The sequence below is a fragment of the Anas platyrhynchos genome, chromosome 2 (assembly GCF_047663525.1).
Source record: "Anas platyrhynchos isolate ZD024472 breed Pekin duck chromosome 2, IASCAAS_PekinDuck_T2T, whole genome shotgun sequence".
Lineage (NCBI taxonomy): Eukaryota > Metazoa > Chordata > Aves > Anseriformes > Anatidae > Anas > Anas platyrhynchos.
Window position 1 is genome coordinate 68,765,195 of NC_092588.1, and position 20,077 is coordinate 68,785,271.

Genomic DNA, 20,077 nt, shown 5'->3' on the forward strand with positions numbered 1-20,077 from the left:
CCTAAGCCATCATTCGGTTGTAATTCAGGTCTCATTTCCAGTAGGAACAGGAAAGTTAGCAATGACTGTTATGCCATTGTTCAATTCTTCTCTAAAAATATATGAGAAACCACAGTTTGGTAGGTTAAAAGGTTGCATTTACAAGCCTGGTCCCATCCATACCGTTTGTTTATGCATTAGTATTACATTGTCCTTTTCTTTTCTCTTTTTTTCTTTTTTTTTTCTTTTCTACATGGGAAGTTTATTCATGCTGGCATTTCTGCTGGATGTTGTTTGTTCAAGGCACAAAACCTTTAGGTCATGTTTGAACAGGTCACTAAGCTAGCTGTCCCGAGGCTTTAGATTTCTGATCCAGATCATTGAGTAGGCAAGGGGTTGACATCAAGCGGAAGCAGCAGCAGCAATGTTTAAACTTCCTGGGTTTTTCTGGTTTTGATAAAGGAGATTTTGCGTGGCTTGCAATTAATGGAGATCACTTCAAATCTCTCTGGTTAAATTTGCAAAGCCCCTTTACATTCTTAGAGGGGTGTAAGAAAGCGATGTTCACCACAGTTTAGTGCTGTGAAACTTTCCCACTTCTACCTGCCTGGGATGTTTTGAAGACAGTGCTTTGCTTCCTCGGCATGATCACAGGTTTGGCAACCACTCCAGAGCCTGGCTAAGCTTTTTCCATGCTTCTTAGCACCTTACATCTGTTTCTTGCTTCTGTTGCTCAGACTTCTCTGATGGCTTTTTTTTTTTTTTTTCTTTTATGATGAAAGTATCAAGTCATTAAATGTTTTGAGAATTTTTATTGTGAAATGTATTTATCAGGGTATTAACGTCTAAATTTTATCTGATATTGGTGAATCAAGTTATTACACATAGAAGTCTGACCTTTGGCAATCTTGTTAACATATTCATCTAACATATTTCACTGTACTTGTCTTTTACATAAAATACAGGGTGAAGAGAAAAAGGTACCTGAAAAGACCCTTCATGCCCCTGTGTCACCTTCCTCTGTACCTGATCACATGAAGTGCAACATCCTTAAAGCTCAAGTAGAAGCTGCTTTTAGAGTAGGCACCCAGGTAATCTGTGTTTGATGTTTCCAATTCCTAATTTTGGCATAGTTTACAACAATTTTTAAAAACCACATTGTTCCTGAAGAAACACCTTATTTTATCAGGGTGACCACACTGACCTAGCTTTCTCTAGCTGCTCCACACTTTCTTCAGGTATGTCACCATGATCCATATGATGGAAATAGGAAATTTGTCCTACCTGATGAGATTAATACAGCTGAGAGAGGCTGTGGAAATAGGAGAGAAAGCCCCAGGAAATCTCCACAATTTGGTTCTGTCACTAGCTGTTGCTTACTTTGCAGCTGAGAAGCAGGAACCTCTGGGGTTTTCTGAGGCTGCCCACCACCCATGGAAACTATTGTTAAGGATGTTATAAAGATAATTTTTATGCATCCAAATGCAGCTTTTTTTTTTTTTTAGGGTATTAACTGCAGATGTCTAATGTGAAATGTTAGCTACTCTATTGCTTTCTTACTTGTCTGAGTGCCTTTTACTAAATTTCAAGCTGCTATTTTCACTGCTTGGTCAGTGTTTAGACAGAGCATGTTTTAAAAACACCACAGCAAGTTTTGCAATATTGTCATGCAACTGAAAACTCCTGCTGGATAGCAAGACTGTAACAATATGATTTCCTAGTCAGAGGTACATCTAAGTGAAGCCTAAAATCCATGATTCTTTGCAAGTGTAATTAGCAGACAGAAGATAATGCTATTTGTGCCAAAAGTAAAGCCAGACAGAATGCTTCGGGAACAAAAGTAGAGACAGAAGGATTGATATGGCTTATCCCAAGCTCCTGTGGTATCCTTGTGCATACTATTCTCTTTGAATACAGATTATGTTGGTGTTGCCGTTGCTTTGTTTCCTTTCACAATAACATAGCAGGTCAACTTGCCCTGCGAAGGATTTTGTTAACAATCATATTTGTGCATTTGTTGTTCCCTTCCCTGGCAGATCTTTCATCTGAGAACTAGATTACATCTGGTTTAGATAGACCTAAGGAAGTATCAAAATTTGGTTGTTCTGACTGCTCTAGATTTCAAGAACAGAAACCATAAATCTGGCAGCATGTGAGGGAAGGAGGTTGGGGTTTTTTCTTTTTTTTTTTTTCTTTTTTTTTTTTCTTAAAGCAGTTCTATCACCTCTTTCTGAGTTCTGCGCTATATCAGCTGTGTTTTATGCAGCCTGTTTCTTGTCTGATTGCCCTTGGATTTGCCCTCTGTTTTTCCTGTACGTCCTTTATCTATAGGATGTCATGGTATATTTCTCACGCTTGTATTTTCCCCCAAATTTGCTTAATGATCACGTTTGATTGGATAGTTAAAGACTGGAAGCTGTGCATGCCGCTGCATTCAGAGTACAGCATTACCGAGGCAAGAAGGAAATGTGCTAAGCATATGCATCTCTCAATTCACCTGCCCTGCCTTAATTTTCACCCTGAGGTTTTCCAAGAGAACATCCCGGGTTGCTTTTTCATCATGCCATAACTGTGTTCTTCAGCTGCTGCTATGTTGTAAATAAGTTTTGGAGCAAGCTGAGCGTCCCTTTTCTCCTTCACCTGTGTTGTTTTGCACAAGGCTCTAGCAGTCAGGTTGGATTAAGTACACGTCTGTATGCTTGCCCCCTTGAGAAAAGCCTTATGATTTCAGGAGGGGAAGGATGACTGCTACAGGATGGCACATCTTGTGCAAATATAATGGCATGCAGTTCAACTTGAAATCCCTCTAGCTTTCAACGCTAAAGAAGCATGGTTTAAAGTGGTAGCCAGTAAGTTAGGATGTCACCTTGGTCTTGGAAATCCTCATTCAGCTCCCTGCTTAGCCACAGAATTGCCTGTGCTTCTGAGATGAGTTCGCACCCCTCCTGTCATATGTGAGTGAGAATGATTACCCTTCCCAGCTGCATTGCAAAAATAAGTAGGCAGAGATGAGGCAGTGGTGAGCTGTTACAGTAAGAAGCTGTAGCTAGACAAGTGCTGGGAATGATAGACAAAAGGGTAGACTGTGAAGGAGGGAGAAGAAACCTACCATCTATCACCTAGAAAGCAGGAGGGTAGAGGGGGCTACATGAAGGTCCCGATAAACCACCTTACCAGCATGCCATAAAATCATCCAGTAATCTCCTCTACTCCCCCCTCCATGAAAAACTAACTGGATACCAGTAGCTAAACCATTTCCCAGTGGGAATTCAGTCACCTTCAGGGAAAAGAGAGCGGGGATGGCATTAACTGCCCAGAGACACTTGGAGCATCCTTTTGAGGGAGCAGCTAAGAAATAGTTTCTCCATGACAGTCATTGAACACCATGTATTCCTTCAGGGCTGTGATCATGCCCCTGTTTGACCATATCTGATACCTGTTGCTGCCCAGTACTTCTGGAGGACTAACCCTGCTGCCCTCTGCCCAGCACTATCTTTTGACTCTGGTAAATCCTTGAGAAGTCCTGTCTTCTGGCCTTATTCTTAAAAGCATGCCCCTCCAATTTCTCATCTCTTGTCTTCTGTATTGTCATATTTCAATATACAGGGCAGCCAGGGCAAGAAGTATATCTAGGTTCTACAAAGGACAGTCTGTATTTCAGTTGCTGTAATGCAAGACAGGCCAATTTTCCTCATGTAGGGCGTAGATCTTTATTTCACGGTACCACAAGAAGCTGAGGATTTGCTCCCCTCTACCTTGTAAAAGGAAGAAGAAAGAACCAGACTCTGTCTTATGCACACAATGTTTGAGATAAAATGTTTTCTTAATGGCTGGATAGAATATCTACTAATATATTTTTTGAACATCCCCAAAAGTCTGTGGTCTGACCCATCCTTTATGAAGTTTCACGAAGGCATCTTCATTACATATTTAGGTGTAAATGTGTGAAAAAAATATTGGTGCACTGTAGGATCAGACCCAAAATTGCCAAACTGTTGCTTGAAATATTTGTACCAGCTCTCTCTTCTAAGCAATGGGAATATTTTCAGTACCATATGCTACTAACATCAGGATGTGACAAGATTATAAAGGCATCTCCTGCGTGTAGTAGAAGAAAATGTTCCTTGTTAATACTGAGAATGGAGTAAATGTTTGTGAGTGGAAAATAAAAACAGAGGCAGGAAATTTTATGTAGTTTTCTTTCTTTTTGGCAACTAGACACCAACACAAGAGAGAGCCTTAGAAATTAATGATTCCAATACTCATGGTCTCAAATATAAAAACAGGGAAAATTATGCAATACATTTGAAAATACATACTGCAAGATGGTCTTTGCAGTGCCTCATTTCAGAATTATGGTGAAGAGCTGTTTATCACATTCCTAGGGGGCAATGCACCATCTCCCATGGCAATAGTGCTGACTTAGAGACTGAAAATTTGTAAGTTTATGGTGCCAATCACTGAGCCCCGCATGTGGTTCAGAGTTATGGAGCAGCAGGAAACTAATGGGAGCGAGTTTGTTTATTTGGTGAAGATGGAAATATTTATGTGCCGTTCTGCTAGCTGGAGAATCAAACTACAGCGTGCATGGGGATGCTTGGAACCGAATCCAGGAGCACACTGCTGCAGACACCACAGGTGAGAAACGAGAGGAACCCACATGTGACTGTGGGAATCTACCGTTCGCACGGGGCATGCCATGCTGTAGGTATCTCTAGGTCTGGAGCAAACCAGTAGCATTTCACAACACACCCTTCAAACTGTGCCACGGGGGTCTGCCACCTTCCAGCTGACAGACTGCATATCACAGTTCCCACATAATTAAGCTCCAGGGGAGCACTAAACACTGCAAAGCGCCTGACATTTTTACTTTTGTTTTTTTTCATACATTTTTTTTTTCTTCATTTATTCCAGACTTCATTTGAGAGCGAATGGTATAAAGCAGCGATGAGGAGCTGCCAGAATACAAAAGACCAGCTCTCCCTGGCATTTAAAACCCCTTTGCAGCTTGCATGAGTCAGTGCTGATATGCTGTGGTTGATCAGATGACTTGTTAGTATCACAAAGAGTCCCTTTTGCCAAATGGTTCATGGTCCAACTGATGGGCAAAAGACACCAGCAGGTTTTAGTTGCTATTTATACCCTCTTGGGCTCTGGGCAAATCCTAATTATCCTTGGAATTAAGCACAGGCTCTTGATCAAATGTTCAACTATCTCAGCAGGGCTTTTTCTTTTGGCGGAGAATGTGTGTTGTGTTTTAGTTGTTCGTCTTCTGCAAGTGGTGTTTGTATTCTCCACCTGTTACCCAGGCTTTCCAAAATCCTTGTGTTGGTGTAAGTCTAGCAGGTTATCATCACGAAGGACTTGAGCTCCTGTTTCTCAGAGATTTCTACCACAGCTGGTTTTTGCATGCCTTGCGTCCTCCTCTGCAGACAAGGAAGGCCAGGCTCATTTTTAAGACACATTTTTGCAGTGCAGTTGTGGAAGACAAAAACAGAGGTGACATTGCCCCTTCCATACTATGCTGTTCCTCACTGAGCACTGTGGGTTGCTTTCTAAGAGAAAACTGGTGGGAAAACGTAGTTTGAATATGTGGAGTTATTTATAGAGAGCGTGCAGAATCCTACTCCCATCAGCACAACAAGAGCTTCCTGGCTTACTGCTCAAAGCAGTACTGACCACAGGAGCTGGGCTCTAGGCTTCCCTCCCAGCTCTTCCTCAGGTTGTTTGCTCTGCCTTTTCTTTGGGATTTCCTCCTCCTGTTCTCACACACAGTACTACTGGCCAATGCCCTACATCTCCGCTCCTGCTTTATCAGCCCCAAGGGAAACTCTTGGCCAAGGTGGGGTATCCTTGGGTTCAGCCAGGTTTGGGTTCTTCAGCAGTTGATTCCCCTGCCTTAATTCTCTGTCAGAAAAGGGATATTTACATTGAACAAAGGGACAGTCACTCCTCTGGCCCCTTTCACACGCTGCCTTTCTTCACAAGCTTATACACATGTAAATTTTTAGGTCAGCATCGATAGCCATCTCTCCTTTTCCTCCCTGTCCTAGAAGCAGGTACAGACTGATGATAATGTAGTTTTGCCTTAAGTTTTACAAATACATGAAGAAGTGCAGGTTGCTTGTGCTGTCTCAGGTTGCCTCATCCAGAAAATGTCTCGGGACGTGTGTGGGTACAGGTGTCACCCTGCAGCCTGTACGCTCCACGTAGATGCAAGCCTTGGCTACAAATGTAAATGAGACTGGGACCTATGCATTATTTATGGCAGAAAGGGTGCATAAGTGAGGTGACTCACAGTGCTAGTCTTCCCTGGCTACATTTTTGATGATTCTTTTCTGTTTTCGTTGTGCTTTGCCCTTTAAGGAAAGATGTAAGTGTAAGGCCTTGTCAGCGTGAAAGTCTGGGTGTGTTTGCCCTGTGCTCCTAGTAAAAATTCACTGTCTTTATATAAGCTGAGTCTTTGGAGCTTTATTCACGTAAGGGGATCTGGATTCCAGCCCTAATCAGGTCATGAATGAAAATAGAGTAGGTAAGGGGGAGACACTTGAGGATTTATAATCTTGGGCGATCTTTCTTATAATAGGACTTAAACAAATTCTGATGGATTCCCAGAGGTGTTCTCAGCTTTCACTAGATGTTGACTTAAGTACGTCGAAACCATCAGCTTTTCCAACATTTTAACCTCTTTCCATCACGAGTTAGATCTTGTTTGCTTCCCTCTCCTTCCTCCCTCCCTCTGCTCATCCTTATTCACGGCACAGAGCAGCCCCACGATTTGTCAGTCTTTGTGTGGAGATCAGGACCGGGTTTATGTGCGTGCAGCAGGTCACAGCTGAGGTGTTCACGCTGTGGGGGAAGCTTGTGCAGCTCCTGATGTACGCGGTGCCTCGCCGAAGCCCTTGCTGTTAGTCACCCAGGTGGATGAGCAATAAACGCTCCGGCAGATTTCGGGCTAAGTAAAGAGAAGCAACCGCGCTGGGACTCAGCTCGAACAACAGCCAGTGCACATCACGTTGCTGATAATTGTTCATAACAATGGAATTTAAAAATGGCTCGGCTTCACATTCCCTGCCTTCAGTCTCTGAAGGGAAACAGGTTTGCTCAGCTTTAAAAGCGAGGCTACAGGAAAGAAAAGGTGTCAGAGGTATAAAAATACAAGTTTTTGAATGCGTGTCGGCCAGGATGACCAATATATGATACACGGAAGCTCACTGTAAGTGTGTCAGCCATGTTACCTCAAAGACAGAGGAAAAGATGCCTCAGCTTTGCTGAGGAGGGCAGAGAGGATTTAAATAAACAGGATGTTGGAAAGAGGGAAATCTTTAATTTATTCCCCGGGATGCTGGAGGCAAATGCGGCAGCGGTGTCACAAGACTGTGACAACACGTTGATATGTGGGTTACATCTTCTCGCTGGCACGTCTGTTAGTGCCAGTACGTGATCAGACGAGTGCTGTTAATTGTGGTGATGTGCTGGAGTCCTGCCATAGCCTGGGAGATGTGTGGTGCTAGGCACTGCTCAGGGGGAAAAAAAAAAAAAAAAAAAAAAAAATCAGTGGTCCATTCCCAAGAGACTTAAACATTGTGTTTTTCTGCCTGAAATGATTCGTTTGACATATTAAATCACCAAGGTAGGTTTACCTTGGCAGGATGTTTTTCCCAGTGATGTGTTGCTTAGCCCATATTATCTAATGAGAACAGCCAACAATCAGCGTGTTTGACAAATGACAAAAATGTTGATAAAGAGCTGAAAAACCTGTTAGGCATCAGGCCTGCTTAGCATCATCAAACAGGTAGAAAGGGCCAACAAGGTGAAATGCTTCCAGACCACTGCACCGAGACCATTGCTTCTTTACCTTTGAATATCTCCAAATGTGAAAGCTGTGACATTCCTCCCTCCTTTCTGTCGCTGAGAACTTTGTGAAATTGCTAAGTAAGTGACATCGTGTTTCATAAGAGCCTTTCAGCCTCTTTCTTTCTCAGACAAGAACCTGACCCTCACTCTTGGCTGCAGTGATCAGTTTCTTCATTAAGCCTTTTTTTGTTGATTCAAATTAATCCTGTTGTGGATTAGACGAGAGCTGCAGCGATTCCCCTTGTGGTGGAGGAGGGACACACAGTGCACTAGCTCCCCTGGACGTTTGGTTGAACTTTGAAGACTGGACCCGTGTTATGCGGTGCTTTGTTGGAGGCTCATCAGCCCAAAGTCCCAGCCAGAATTAATTGGCTGTGCAGAAGTATCTGGAAGGTTGCAGCCAAAGTTTGGTCTTTCCTGCATTGTCCTACTCGGCATACACCCAGTGCAACCAAATCCCATTTCGAGGTCCTGTTGCCCATCTTTCTAGGGCTAGCTCTTCCTTCACAAGAAAATAGAAGGAGCTACTCTTCACTAGGCAAATCCAGCCAGTGGGGCTTATGAATTCATACATACAATTGTTCCTTTGGGACAAAAGCATTCCCACTCCTGCTGGAGAGCTCAGCAGCATCCGAAGTGGTGTCCCTGGAATGTCCCTTTCCCTCTCTAAGGCTCCAAATGATCTGGCTGCTGGGACAGCATCAGAGCTGCTGAGTGCTCAGCTCAATTGAAAAGCAGGCTGAAAACTGTCAGGGCCAGCCTGGCAGCCTGTATGTAGATTGCTTAGAGAGCCGTGAGCACAATTCGGTGTTACTCAAATGTTTTTATCCTCTTCATCTTCTGTTGAAACTAATGTTTCTTAGCAGTCACCTATGAAGAGAACCCGTACAATGGTGTTTCTGTCTGTGCGTGTTTCTTGTCTCTAGACTGAGAAAGTAATGCTTTAGCTTAGTTTCTAGTGCTACCAAGAAAGTTTATGGCATATTAAATTTGAACTTTTTTTTTTTTCTCTGGGCCTAGTGCAGATAAGAGATTAGAAAAGGCGAATGATATTTAGTGGATGGATTGCATGGCTCAACACTTAATTTTGTTTGCCTTGAAATCTGGTAGCCAGAAGAGCCAGCTTGTTTCTCTTTGGGTAATTATCAAATTAATCTGATTCTGTGTAAATGATGTTTGCAGGTCTGCCATGCCCCACATGCCCTGAGACCTCTTCCTCTCAGAGCAGCAACCTCTGGGTGAAGGAGAATCTGCCTTGGCTAGGGGAGTCTGAGCAGCTCCATGGCACTGCCTCTGTCCTTTAACACATCTCAGTGCTGGGCTTTCTGTGGGTGATGGAGACCTACTCATGGTGGAGTAGCACAGTGCTGTGGAAATCCAAATCCTGGCCCTAGCACATGGGCTCAGAGCATCTCGTAATGTTATTGTGAGAGTGTGTGTTGTGTACAAGTGTAACTCTTGTTTTGTGTTATGGGTCACATCTTTTCATTAAGGTGGAGGATGTCTTTGCATGGTTGTTGAGTGTTATTTGCTGAAAGCCCCCAGTTTATAGTGAGATTACTTGCTCACTAGTCTTGTAGTATTTATTTGTAGGTACACCAGTCTTTTCTGTTCTCTAAACCACGAGTAATAATTGAGAAAATTAATACAAAGGGAAGTTACTCAGGATGCTGGCCATGCCATTGAGGAGTATACCACTTCTTGAGAAGCAGGCTTAACCTTCTAATGCATACAAGTCAAAACAGAATGATAATGTAGTCACAGAACTGAAAAGAAACCAAGGGCCAGTTATTAGGGAATAATACAATGAAGCCCTCTCAACTGGCTAATGAGATCTCATGGTGTTTAAGTAGGTGGAATTTTAATCATTCCGTTCTTGGTTGCAGCCTCTGCATTGCATCTTCCATCCCCACATTCTCCTTTCTGTTGTTGTGTTCAAGTGCATCTTAAAATGCAGCTCAATTAATTTGGTGAAAATTGGAATAAAGTAAAAATTAGGGTTTTAAAAGATAGCCAATTTGATGCATAATAAGCAGCTAGCTTGTCAGGCTTAACAATAAAATGTTGCTAAGACATCAGTGTGTGAGAAGACACTGTGTATTAAGTTTCTGACAGCTGGATTCATGTTTACAGCTTTCAGAAACCCAACAGCTTTATAAAAAGCATTGTAATTTCTCCAGAACAAAGAAAAATTACTTAAGTGCTCATCTATGCCAACAAAAAGTGATTTTAAATGCTTTCTCTCAATTCCTTAAAAAAAAATAAAACATCTTCTTTCTTTCCAAGAGAGCACTAGATTGTGACTAAATATTAGTCTAGGCAGAGCTACTAGGTGGCCAGTAGGAAACAAAACAAACAAACGAACAAACAAACAAAACAACAACAACAATATTTTCTAGAACTGAGCTAAATTTCTTACAATTACAAATTTCTTAAAATTAAAAAATCACACTCCTTGTCCTGAAATTATTCAGGACATGATGCTAATTCACTGAGCACTTCAACTATAAAACATTTGGTGGCTGAGTTACAATGGTGACAATGGTGTAATTGTCGCACCCCTTTATCTGACTCCTTAATGTTTAAATCATTCTCCCAGGATTTAAGAAACTTCTGGACGAGGAGATTAAATCCAAATACGTAAGAGCACTGTGCTGGGGTAGAGCTTCTCCAGTACCTATTATAGGTCCTGTTCTCCTTTCTGGAGACAGACCTGCTGATGATATTGATGACAATTTCAGTATTAATATACAAGGTGCAGAAACTAACAGGGAGGGCTAAGAGGGACTTAAGTCAAAATACTCCCCAGTCAAAACACTCCCCAAAATACTCCTCAGGTACTTGCCCGGGCTGTAGGTGTCCCAGGAGTGAATTCGCTTTCTGCCAGGCTCCCCATGGCCCCAGTTTAATTGTCCATACAGTTAATTGTGTGTACCAGCTTGCACTGCCTGTTCCCACCATGGCTGATGCTCTGGTAAATAACGACCTGTGAAGTGGCAATGGGGGGTTGTGCACCCCGGCACAAGGGGGAAAAGGGCCTAAAACTATCACAACTTGGGTGATTTCCCCAATCAGTGAGCATCCTCTTGGTATTTTGTAGTTCATCAGTAATGTAAAGAAGAAACTCAGGCCTTGATTTCCTTTCTTTTTCTTGTGAGTACCCTAAAATGGAATATATCAGTTTGTGTTGAATGGAAAGTCTTCTCAAATTTACAATTTTCTACGTGCCTGTGAAGTCCTTTGATTTGATTTGATTTGATTTGAAGGAACCTGTCCTTTATGAAGAGGATGAGACTGACACGTTTAATGCAATTTGATCTCAACCAGAGTCCTCAAATTATTTTGGTTCAGATGTTGAAAGCTGAAGAATGACTCTGTTGTAGGCCTATATCAGCTCCATCTATCCATTTAGCAGAATGGAAATGTCAAAGCCTGCCAAGTCCATTACTGATTTGGAGAGCTCTCGTGTCTTCAGCCAGTATTTTCTGTAGAGGGGTGCAGTGTTGCCCTGACATGGGCATTTACACGTGGGTTGTGGAACCCTGCATCTCAGTTGAAGAGTATAATCTAAAAACACCTGCCTGAATTGGGTGTTTCCTTGGTAATCATGTAATTTTCATGTAAGTCATTCTGCAATAGTAGTATTTTCTACTCTATAGACAAATGGTATGGGAGAGACGGGACTCTGTAATTTAGCAGGGAGTAGTAGTGGGTGAGATTTTCTGTGAATTGCATGTGCAGTGTGATTGTATGTAGGGGATCCCATTTTTTTCAAAAAATTTTTCAAAGACTGAATGAAAAGCTGTGAGAGTTGGCATGATTTTGCTTAGACTACATAAATATTTGTTTTACTCCAATTAAAAGAAAAACTCAAATATCAGCATGTTTGCCCAGGTTTATTTTTATTATTTCTGCTCAGATGCCTTCTGGGTGAAACACAATAACAGTATTCCTTTGCTTCTCCTCCTTTATCCCAGCCCAAGCTCTTCTGATCACTGTTGCTCTCTATACATTGTACATTATAGCTTATCACAGTGAATCTCAGCAGTGGGAGATAATAAAAAAATAATAATCCGTGCTTTTAAAATCTGGGCAGAGTGGGCATTTGGACATTGTGTTATCACGGGGTACTTACAGGAATATTTTTAAATAAACATATATACAATCCTAAGTGTATGGATGTTGTACTAAACTTTGGCTCCTTCTTTTAACAGGCTGTGAAAGAAGAGACCTCTTTTGTAAATCCCAGTAAGACCTCCAGCCTGCAGGACCCTAATGTAAGGTCTGTTGCTTCTTGTCCGTAGGGAAAATATCAAATAAATACATGATATAGTGAGCCATTTTCCAAACATTATCTCAAACACATGTTAAAAGTCCATTTATTCATCCCCAAACTGCGGTGTAAAGTTCGTAAGTTCACCAAGCACTGACCTGAGGAGAAGGTGTCTGTCAGAAGGGGACTTACCTTACACACATGGAGCAGCTGTAGTTGAAGAATTAATAAAAGCTCGACTCTAAAAATCAGGATGAGTGTATATGTTTAAACAACTGATAAGAGCAAGGTAAAAATAAAATTAAAAAAAATCAGGTCTAGTGATAAACTTAGAAAAGCTTGGAAAATAAACCAATTTTCATAACTTTTGGATCAGGAAAGTGTTAGATGTCCAAAATGGAATATACTTGGATTAGTTTTTCTTTCTCACTTCTGCATAAGAAACATAGGAAAAAGGCATTTGGAATACAGCCTTGAGCAACGTGTCTCATTTCTATCGCTTACCAGGCAGGGGTGACTACTTTGGATTGTACTTGTATTCTGTTGGTAGTGGATATCAGTCTTCCTTTTTTTTTTTTTTTTTTTTTTTTTGAATGGAAGGGGCCTATTTGTTGTATTTAAATATTATTTGAATAGCACAGTATGGTGTCTTTCAGCAAGTGATTAAAGTGGAGGTTACAGCATGGTTATTTGGAAATTGCCTGCCTCTAAATGCATGGTAGTGCCATTGCTTTGGCCATCTTTAGTTTCAGAAATAGCAATCTGAAAGAGGGGCTTGAGGAAAAAAAAAAAAAAAAAGATAATGGATTTAAAGCATGGCAATATCACTGTTAGTCAGCTAATTATGCTAGTGCACTCAATATATGTTTATATATGTTTATGTGTATGTAGTACATATACCAGAGCACTAGTCATCTCATTTTTAGTTATAACTTTTTAGTCGTGACTCTTATAACTAAAATAAGACATTTAAACATCTTATAGAAAAGGCTGGATGAGCAGGGTAGTTCCTGATTCCCCAGATCTGTCATCTCAGGACATCTTGCAGAGCTTTATCTTCTAACCTTGCAGGCACCGATTTTCCCATTTGTTTGTCCAAGGGGCTGCAAAGTCTACTTGATATTTAAAATCTCCAATTCTCCTCCTGTGCCCTTGCCATTTTTAGATCTGTACACAACTTTCTTAGGGCCAATGAGAAAATTCTTCATGTATGTTATCCAGTGACCTGTTTCTTTGTTTAATAGAAATGTGTGAAGTGCAATGTCTTTGCCATTACACCCTTTGTTGAATTACTGTCACTTCCAGAAGCAGATTGGGAGGACCTGGTTTGCAAACCCCTATGAGATTTAGAAGATGGCTAAAGGCTCGTTTTCCTTACTGACCTTTGCTGACCTTCTGTATAACATCTGTAGGAAAACATTTCTCTTTCATATTTGGTAATTGATAGATGCTGAGTTGTAAACGAGTTGTGTCCTGTGTGAGGTGAACTACTATTCCGCATGAGTAAGGTTGGCAACCTGGCTGCAAAACTCATTTTACTCTTTTCTATTGCATACATCCAAGCTTATGAACTCATAAAAAGCACTCTGGAGGTCTCGGTATGCAGCAGTCTGGTGTAGTCGTGTCTAATATTTATTTTTATCTAGTTTATGTCAAGCATTGTTTCCTCTACAGTCAGTCGTGCCAAATGAAATTGTATTATTTTATTGCTTTGTGCCTGTGTTCTGGAGGTGCAAATATACAAGTAATCAATGCTCAGGAACAGACCCATTTTAACAGCCTGCATTCAGATCTTGGATAATAATGCAAAGTAAATGTAGTGTCTAACCAATTCTCTTTCTCCTTCAAGTGGTACCTCATTCTGCAGGGACATATGCATGGCTGCAGACAGCCAGCACGTGACCTGTTTGCCACAAGCATCCTACGTGTAACCTCTATTTTGAGGCCCTGGATAGACACAAATGAGACTTTGCTCTGCTAGGAGTTGCATGGGAGTAGAGTCAAGGGTTGATTAATACTAGTCAGACACGTAACCTGGGAGTTTTTCTCTGCTTCAGTCAAGAAATATACAAGTATCCTTTGTAAAGCAGTCCTCCACATGGAATATAATTATTTTTATTCCTGCAAGTACCCGTGCAGATATTCCTGTGGATGTCTGTGCCAGTAGACAACACCTGTGCGAATGTTTGAGGAAACGTATTGCCAGTCAAAAGCAGTAACTGCCACGGCTATTTAACAATATTCTTCTCTTTTGGCAAGGGATTTATAGCAAGGCCAGTGACTTCCTCTATTTCATTTCTGATGACTGTACAATACATTAGCTAAATGCTCTGTTTTTCCCAGACCCAAGACCTTGCAACATTTGTTCAGGCTAGCTAGTAAGCAAACATGCAGATTTGATCATTAACTGAAGTTTGAATTCTTCATGCAAACAAGGAAATAGAAGGTGAGGAAGAAGGGCAGCAGTGCTTGTTTGATTAAAAAACTGCTCTCTTTGCTACCACCATCTCTGCTCATCCATTGCCAGTCTGAAGATTACACTTCTAACGATTTAGCTGCTTAGATATGGCCTGCAATCCCCCTGAGCAATTATTTTAGCATCTGCCATGGCAAACTCAATTTGTCTAACAATTGCTATAGCTCTTTGTAGAATTAGTTCTGGTTCAGCTAGCAATTACTCATATATATGTGTGGTATAGCCAGTTTTGCTACAAGCAGGGCTCTGGTCATTTTGTTGGGCATGGCCTCAGAGTGGTGTAAAATGTTGTGCTTATGCAAAGTCGTCATGCATCTGTTGGTTAATTCACCTGTGTTCTGCGTCTGTTGGCAAACTGCAGATCCTTATATACCTAAGTCATTATATATGGGGAAAAAAACACAACTGCTGATGCTGAAATTGCACTAGTTATTCTGCTTTCAGAGGACAAGGCTTATGAAATTTGCTGTGTTGTTAGGTTCACAGGATGGAAGTACAACGTTTGTCTCCTGATCTTCCAGTTAATACCTAACCTGTATACGTCAGATTAAGCTGCAGGAGGATGATGGGCCATAGGGAGAGCACAGTTCCCTCTCCTCCTGGATTCTGAAAAGCAGTGCTGCTCATCTGTATAGCTCTCCCTCCTCTGGACAGGATGTTGTGTTTTTTTTTTTCTTTCTTTCTTTCTTTTTTTTTATTTTTATTTTTTTTCCCTCCAAAACTGTTTCAGCGAGGGAAAAGCTAGTGACTGAGTCAACCCAGTAAGTGCTGCAGTGTCCTCACTGATGCTTTCCTTACTCTTCGGTTAAGGCTGATAGAGTGCACTATGAATTGAGACATAGTCATGCATCCCCTTTGCTGACTCTGCTGTTTTGCTGATAACCCCTAGCAAAGCAGCAGATCTGGACAGTGGCAGTAAGGAGGGAAATTATGCCGTTACTACAGCTGGATCCGTCCGGGCTGCACATGACACAGCTCTCAGCTGAACAAAGTCAAATGAAATCAACAGTGGGAGGGGAATTTCAAAAGCGCATTAAGTAGGAGAGCCCTGAGTTATCTTGATAAGGCACAGGAATCCTGCCAAGAAGAGTTAGAGGTGTCCTTATTACAGGTCTGTTGCAACAGACTTAAAAGCACATGTTTTCATCAACACCCAAATAAGATGTACGGAGAAGTTCAGCCTAGCTATAGCTGGGGCGTAAGCAATTTGGACAAGGCAGAGCATGATGTTGGATTAGGGAAGACAAAATACCTGGGAAAATGGGTTATTTATGCATTTGTGAGTGTTTGTTTATTTTTTATATTGCCTATGTCAAATTAAGAAGAAATACAACTAGTTTGCAGTTACCACTTTGCATAGTGAGGAATGCTTTGTTAAGGCATGTAGCAAAAATGTGTTTATGAGAATACTGCTCTAGTTTGGAATTAGCATTTTGCAGTGATTTTTATAGTACTTCTTTGGGGATGTCTTGTACTTAGAGTGTTAGGTACAATCTCATTTTACTCAGTCAAAGCTGGAGCAGATTTGATGAGAGATTGCAAAATAACACCCCCACCCCAAGTTCTTTGGCAACATCTACTCCATCTGTAGTTTTACTACAGGAAGTAGTAAAACTCCATCAGGACAGTTGAGAAGGAGCTATGGTAGCTCAGAGTCTCTATAGATGATGAATTTTGTGTGCTCTCAGTTATTCAGCTATTCAAAAAACTCACTGAGAGAGCATCACTCTTTGGGAAGGCCCAGTCTGCCACTCCCATGGCAAAGGAAGGCAGTGGTCACGTCAGTCCCTTTTATGTACCAACAAGAGGAATCTGTCTTTCACAAGAGCTAGAAGAGCCTTTTGAACAGAACATGCTCTTTAGCGTTCGTAGAAGAGGAGTCTTGGTGCTGATTGGGCCAGAAGAGATTTTGAGCAAGTAATAGAGGTATTGTCTCATTTCTTGGAAACTTCCTTATGCCCAGACATCTAACTCGGTGTCCAGATGGAAGCGTCAAGGGAGAGGTGCTCAGGGAGAATTCCCTGATTAGATATCTAATGTAATTGAGGTCAGAGATTACTGTGTGTTCTTATGCATATTTTTGGTAAAGGCTCTCATCACCTGCCTCCAATTGGGATTTTTTATTCAATTATTTTAGCCTTGAGAGATCTGGGTTCAGGCTGTCTGCCAGAACATTTGTATCATGAAGGAAGTATAAAATATTGTAGGAAATATAAAAACGAAAATTGTAGTTACCCAGCTGAATATCATCTCTGGGCACACTCTCCTCTTCATCAGAGGCCTGTCCCATCTCATGGGCATCACTGCAGAGGTTACTTGCCTGCAGCATATCAAGTGAACGTGGATCACATAGTCACCTCTTCACCTCTTTATAAGCCTCACCCACTTCTTAGTAAAGGGATGGCCTGCCAGCGAGATAACTTCCTGAACTTTCTCTCCAGAAATACCCCACTTAATTGCCAGCATGCTTCATCAGTTAAATGTAATAAGTATATGGCTAACCACAGAACCCCATCAAGAGAATTCCTTTCATTATTCCTCCCCTTGCTCAATGCTTTGCCAGACAGAAGCACCATCTGTACAACTTCCCCAGTGTCTATAAATTAACCTCTCCTGAAAACTCTTTTAAGTATCTATTTTCTCTCTGGCTATGACCACCTAGGTATGCCTACAGTGTGTGTATATGTGTGCTTGTGCACACGGGTTCATATACACAGAGTTTGGCTACATTTAACATACAGGTCTACATATTTCTTATTTTGTTCTCTTTAGCTTTATTTTATTCTCTTCCAAAGCTGAATATAATTCCTAGTATTAATTCAACTGCACTTGTTTCAGGAATTTCAGTATGTGAAAAATTAAACTAAATTTGTCTAAATGTTAGGAATTGCTCATACTTTGAAATATGACCAAATGGTGGCTATCATCATGCACACCCTGCTTTCCAAGCCAAATTTTCATCTTGAGACAGGTCAGACAGTGGAAATGTTATCAAAAATGCCTACAGTTGAGCAAAGTTTGATAAGCAACTGAAGTCAAATGTGTAAGATATGAATTATCTGGAGAGGTTTTGCTGATAATGTACTTTTTACTTTGTGGTCCCTGGGAGCTTAGGGAAGTTTAGGTATGTTACATGTCTGATTCTGGTGGTCTGGCTGAAGGTCTTCAAGCACTGGTAGTTGTAAACAACACCTTCTTCATCATCTGCTAAATGGTAGTCTTCAGTCTGTGAGCAGCTCTTTACTGTCCAGATAGTTAAAGATGTACTCTTTTGAGGTTAGCTTTTGAAAAATTGAATAGCAATAATGGACATTGTTTCTGAGAAATTTTAGTTATCACAGAATTATGGAACTGGTGATTGGAGAGGAAGTCTGGAGCGCATCTAATCTAGGCTCCTGCTCAAAGCAGGACAGTGATCAACACTAGATCAGGTCAGCCATGGTTTTTTGTTGCTGAATTTTGAAAAACTCCAAGGACAGAGGTTGTACAGCCTCTCATGCAAAATCCTGATCATATGTGTAAGTGCAAGTTCCAGTATTTACAAGGAAGGTGCCCGGTTGCCAGCAAAGAGCCCTCTTCCACTGAAGCCCTCAAATTGCCTGATGAATTACTACAGTTCTTGTCACTGCTGTGACAAGCACTTGCTGCTGTGCTCCATGTGGTACATTTATGGACTGCAATGTTTATTTTCCCTCGTAACATGCTTTTGGATTGTTGCCAGCTCTGGCATGCTTTACATCCCACATGGTTCAGGATTTGTCTGCGGATTTCTTTCTGTTTAGACCAACTGCTGCATCACCCTTTGTTGATCCTTGTTATCCAAATTATCTCATCTTTCATAGGATTGCAAATAGAAATATTCTTCTTATGTGGGTTTAGGTATAAGCACCAGCTGGTGTTTTGTGCATTCATTTATTCTAATTTTCTTTGTAAATCTTTCCATCCAAAACCAAATTATGCTGTTACATTAAGACTAATTACATTAGGAGCTGCTCAACGTGTAACATAAAATTAAATGTTATCTCACAGCTTGATGATGCTGCACACCAGAGAAGAAGAGTGGAAAATATTAAATTATATCAAGTTGTATGAGGAGAAGTAAAATCACAGGCAACCACTGCAGAGTAAGCTTTGCTCATACAAATTGTCAGAATGACATTTCCCTGCCATGGCATCATGCATCATGGTACATACACTAGGCTTTGAGTTTAGCTGCCTTTCAGTGTGGTGTGCCTTTGTCCTGCATTTTTTCTTACTGAAGAGATTATATTTCTTACATATAACTCCATATATCTTCAAGGGAGGAATGCCATGCAAAATATTGGGGGCATTCTTGCATTTTTCCCTTTCTTTTCTCACCTGCAGAGTGAAATTGTCTGTATTAACAGTTGAATTATCATCTCTTGGTATCAAATTTACACCCTGCTGAAGTGCACAGTGCAGTGTGAATTTGAACCATATTTTTTTCAGAGAACTTTGTCTCTCCGAACATGCTGTCAGAATATGGCAACATGAGCGAGGTACCAAGTGTACAGATGTTTCCATAATCTGTACACGTTTTCAATCTGAAGCTAGCATCTTGGTATCTCTCCATATTAGACTTTCAGTGAATGTCAGGGTAGCATATAAGTGTGTATACAGGGAGTTTGTTCTAGTTTATCCAACAAAACGTACTCTACACAGTGACTTTTTCTGTCAGTGGCACTGACTTAGGACTCTCTTGAATCATTACTCAAGAAAATATTTTTCTAAAGAAAAAGCTTTCATTTTTTTTGCAAGGAAAACTAAAGTTCTGGAGTGGCAGTAATGTTCTCAGAAAAAATGAATTTGTTGTACGTCTGCTTATCGACTGCTCAAGACTTCAAGACCCACAAATTGAATTTTATTTAGGAATTTTATTCAGGGATTTCAGTTGATAGGGAAGGCTGTGGCCCGCAAGGCTCTCCTGGACACTGTACCTAACAGCATTTCTTACAAAAACTGCCAACTGGCTCCACGTCTTTAAGTCCAGGGCTTTAACCATGGATAGTTTCTAAATATATATAGATTTAAAGTGTCACAGAGCTGAAGTTCTAGCAAGAGTTGTAGTAGGAGATGTCTGTGTTGGCATTTGGGAGTAGAAAATAGGTGAGTCACCTGAGTGATTATGGACAGTTTGTGTCCTCAAGTGAAAGAACTCATTTCCCTGGACAAATAGACATACAAAAGAATGGTTAGGCAGGTCAAAATTGAAGCTGATCAAAAACTACGTGCTTGGTTTTTCCCAACTTGAACTTCAGTGAATCCAATCAAGTTTTGTTTTCTTAGAATCAGAATGGACTTAAGTAGGCAGAGTTGGACTAAACGGTCAGTCAAAAAAAAAATAAAAATAAAAATCATTCTCCACGTGAGAAAGTTCAACCAGTTTTACCAAAACCAAAGTGAGTAGTTAACCATGCATCAGCCTGACCTCACCCCTACAGAGACATTAATGGATCAGCCACTGTGGCTTT

At 41.0% G+C, this 20,077-nt stretch overlaps 1 protein-coding gene across 1 annotated transcript in view; it reads left to right on the forward strand.

The window, feature by feature from the left end:
* Positions 1-460: 460 nt before the first annotated feature.
* LOC110353724 (band 4.1-like protein 4B) overlaps positions 461-20,077 on the forward strand; it is a 57,636-nt gene continuing 38,019 nt past the window's right edge. The window contains exons 1-4 of the mRNA XM_021276006.4: positions 461-633; positions 945-1,070; positions 4,543-4,617; positions 12,051-12,118. Of these exons, the coding sequence (XP_021131681.1) occupies positions 1,014-1,070; positions 4,543-4,617; positions 12,051-12,118 (200 nt within the window). The 5' untranslated portion in view covers positions 461-633; positions 945-1,013. The remainder of the gene's footprint in view (positions 634-944; positions 1,071-4,542; positions 4,618-12,050; positions 12,119-20,077) is intronic.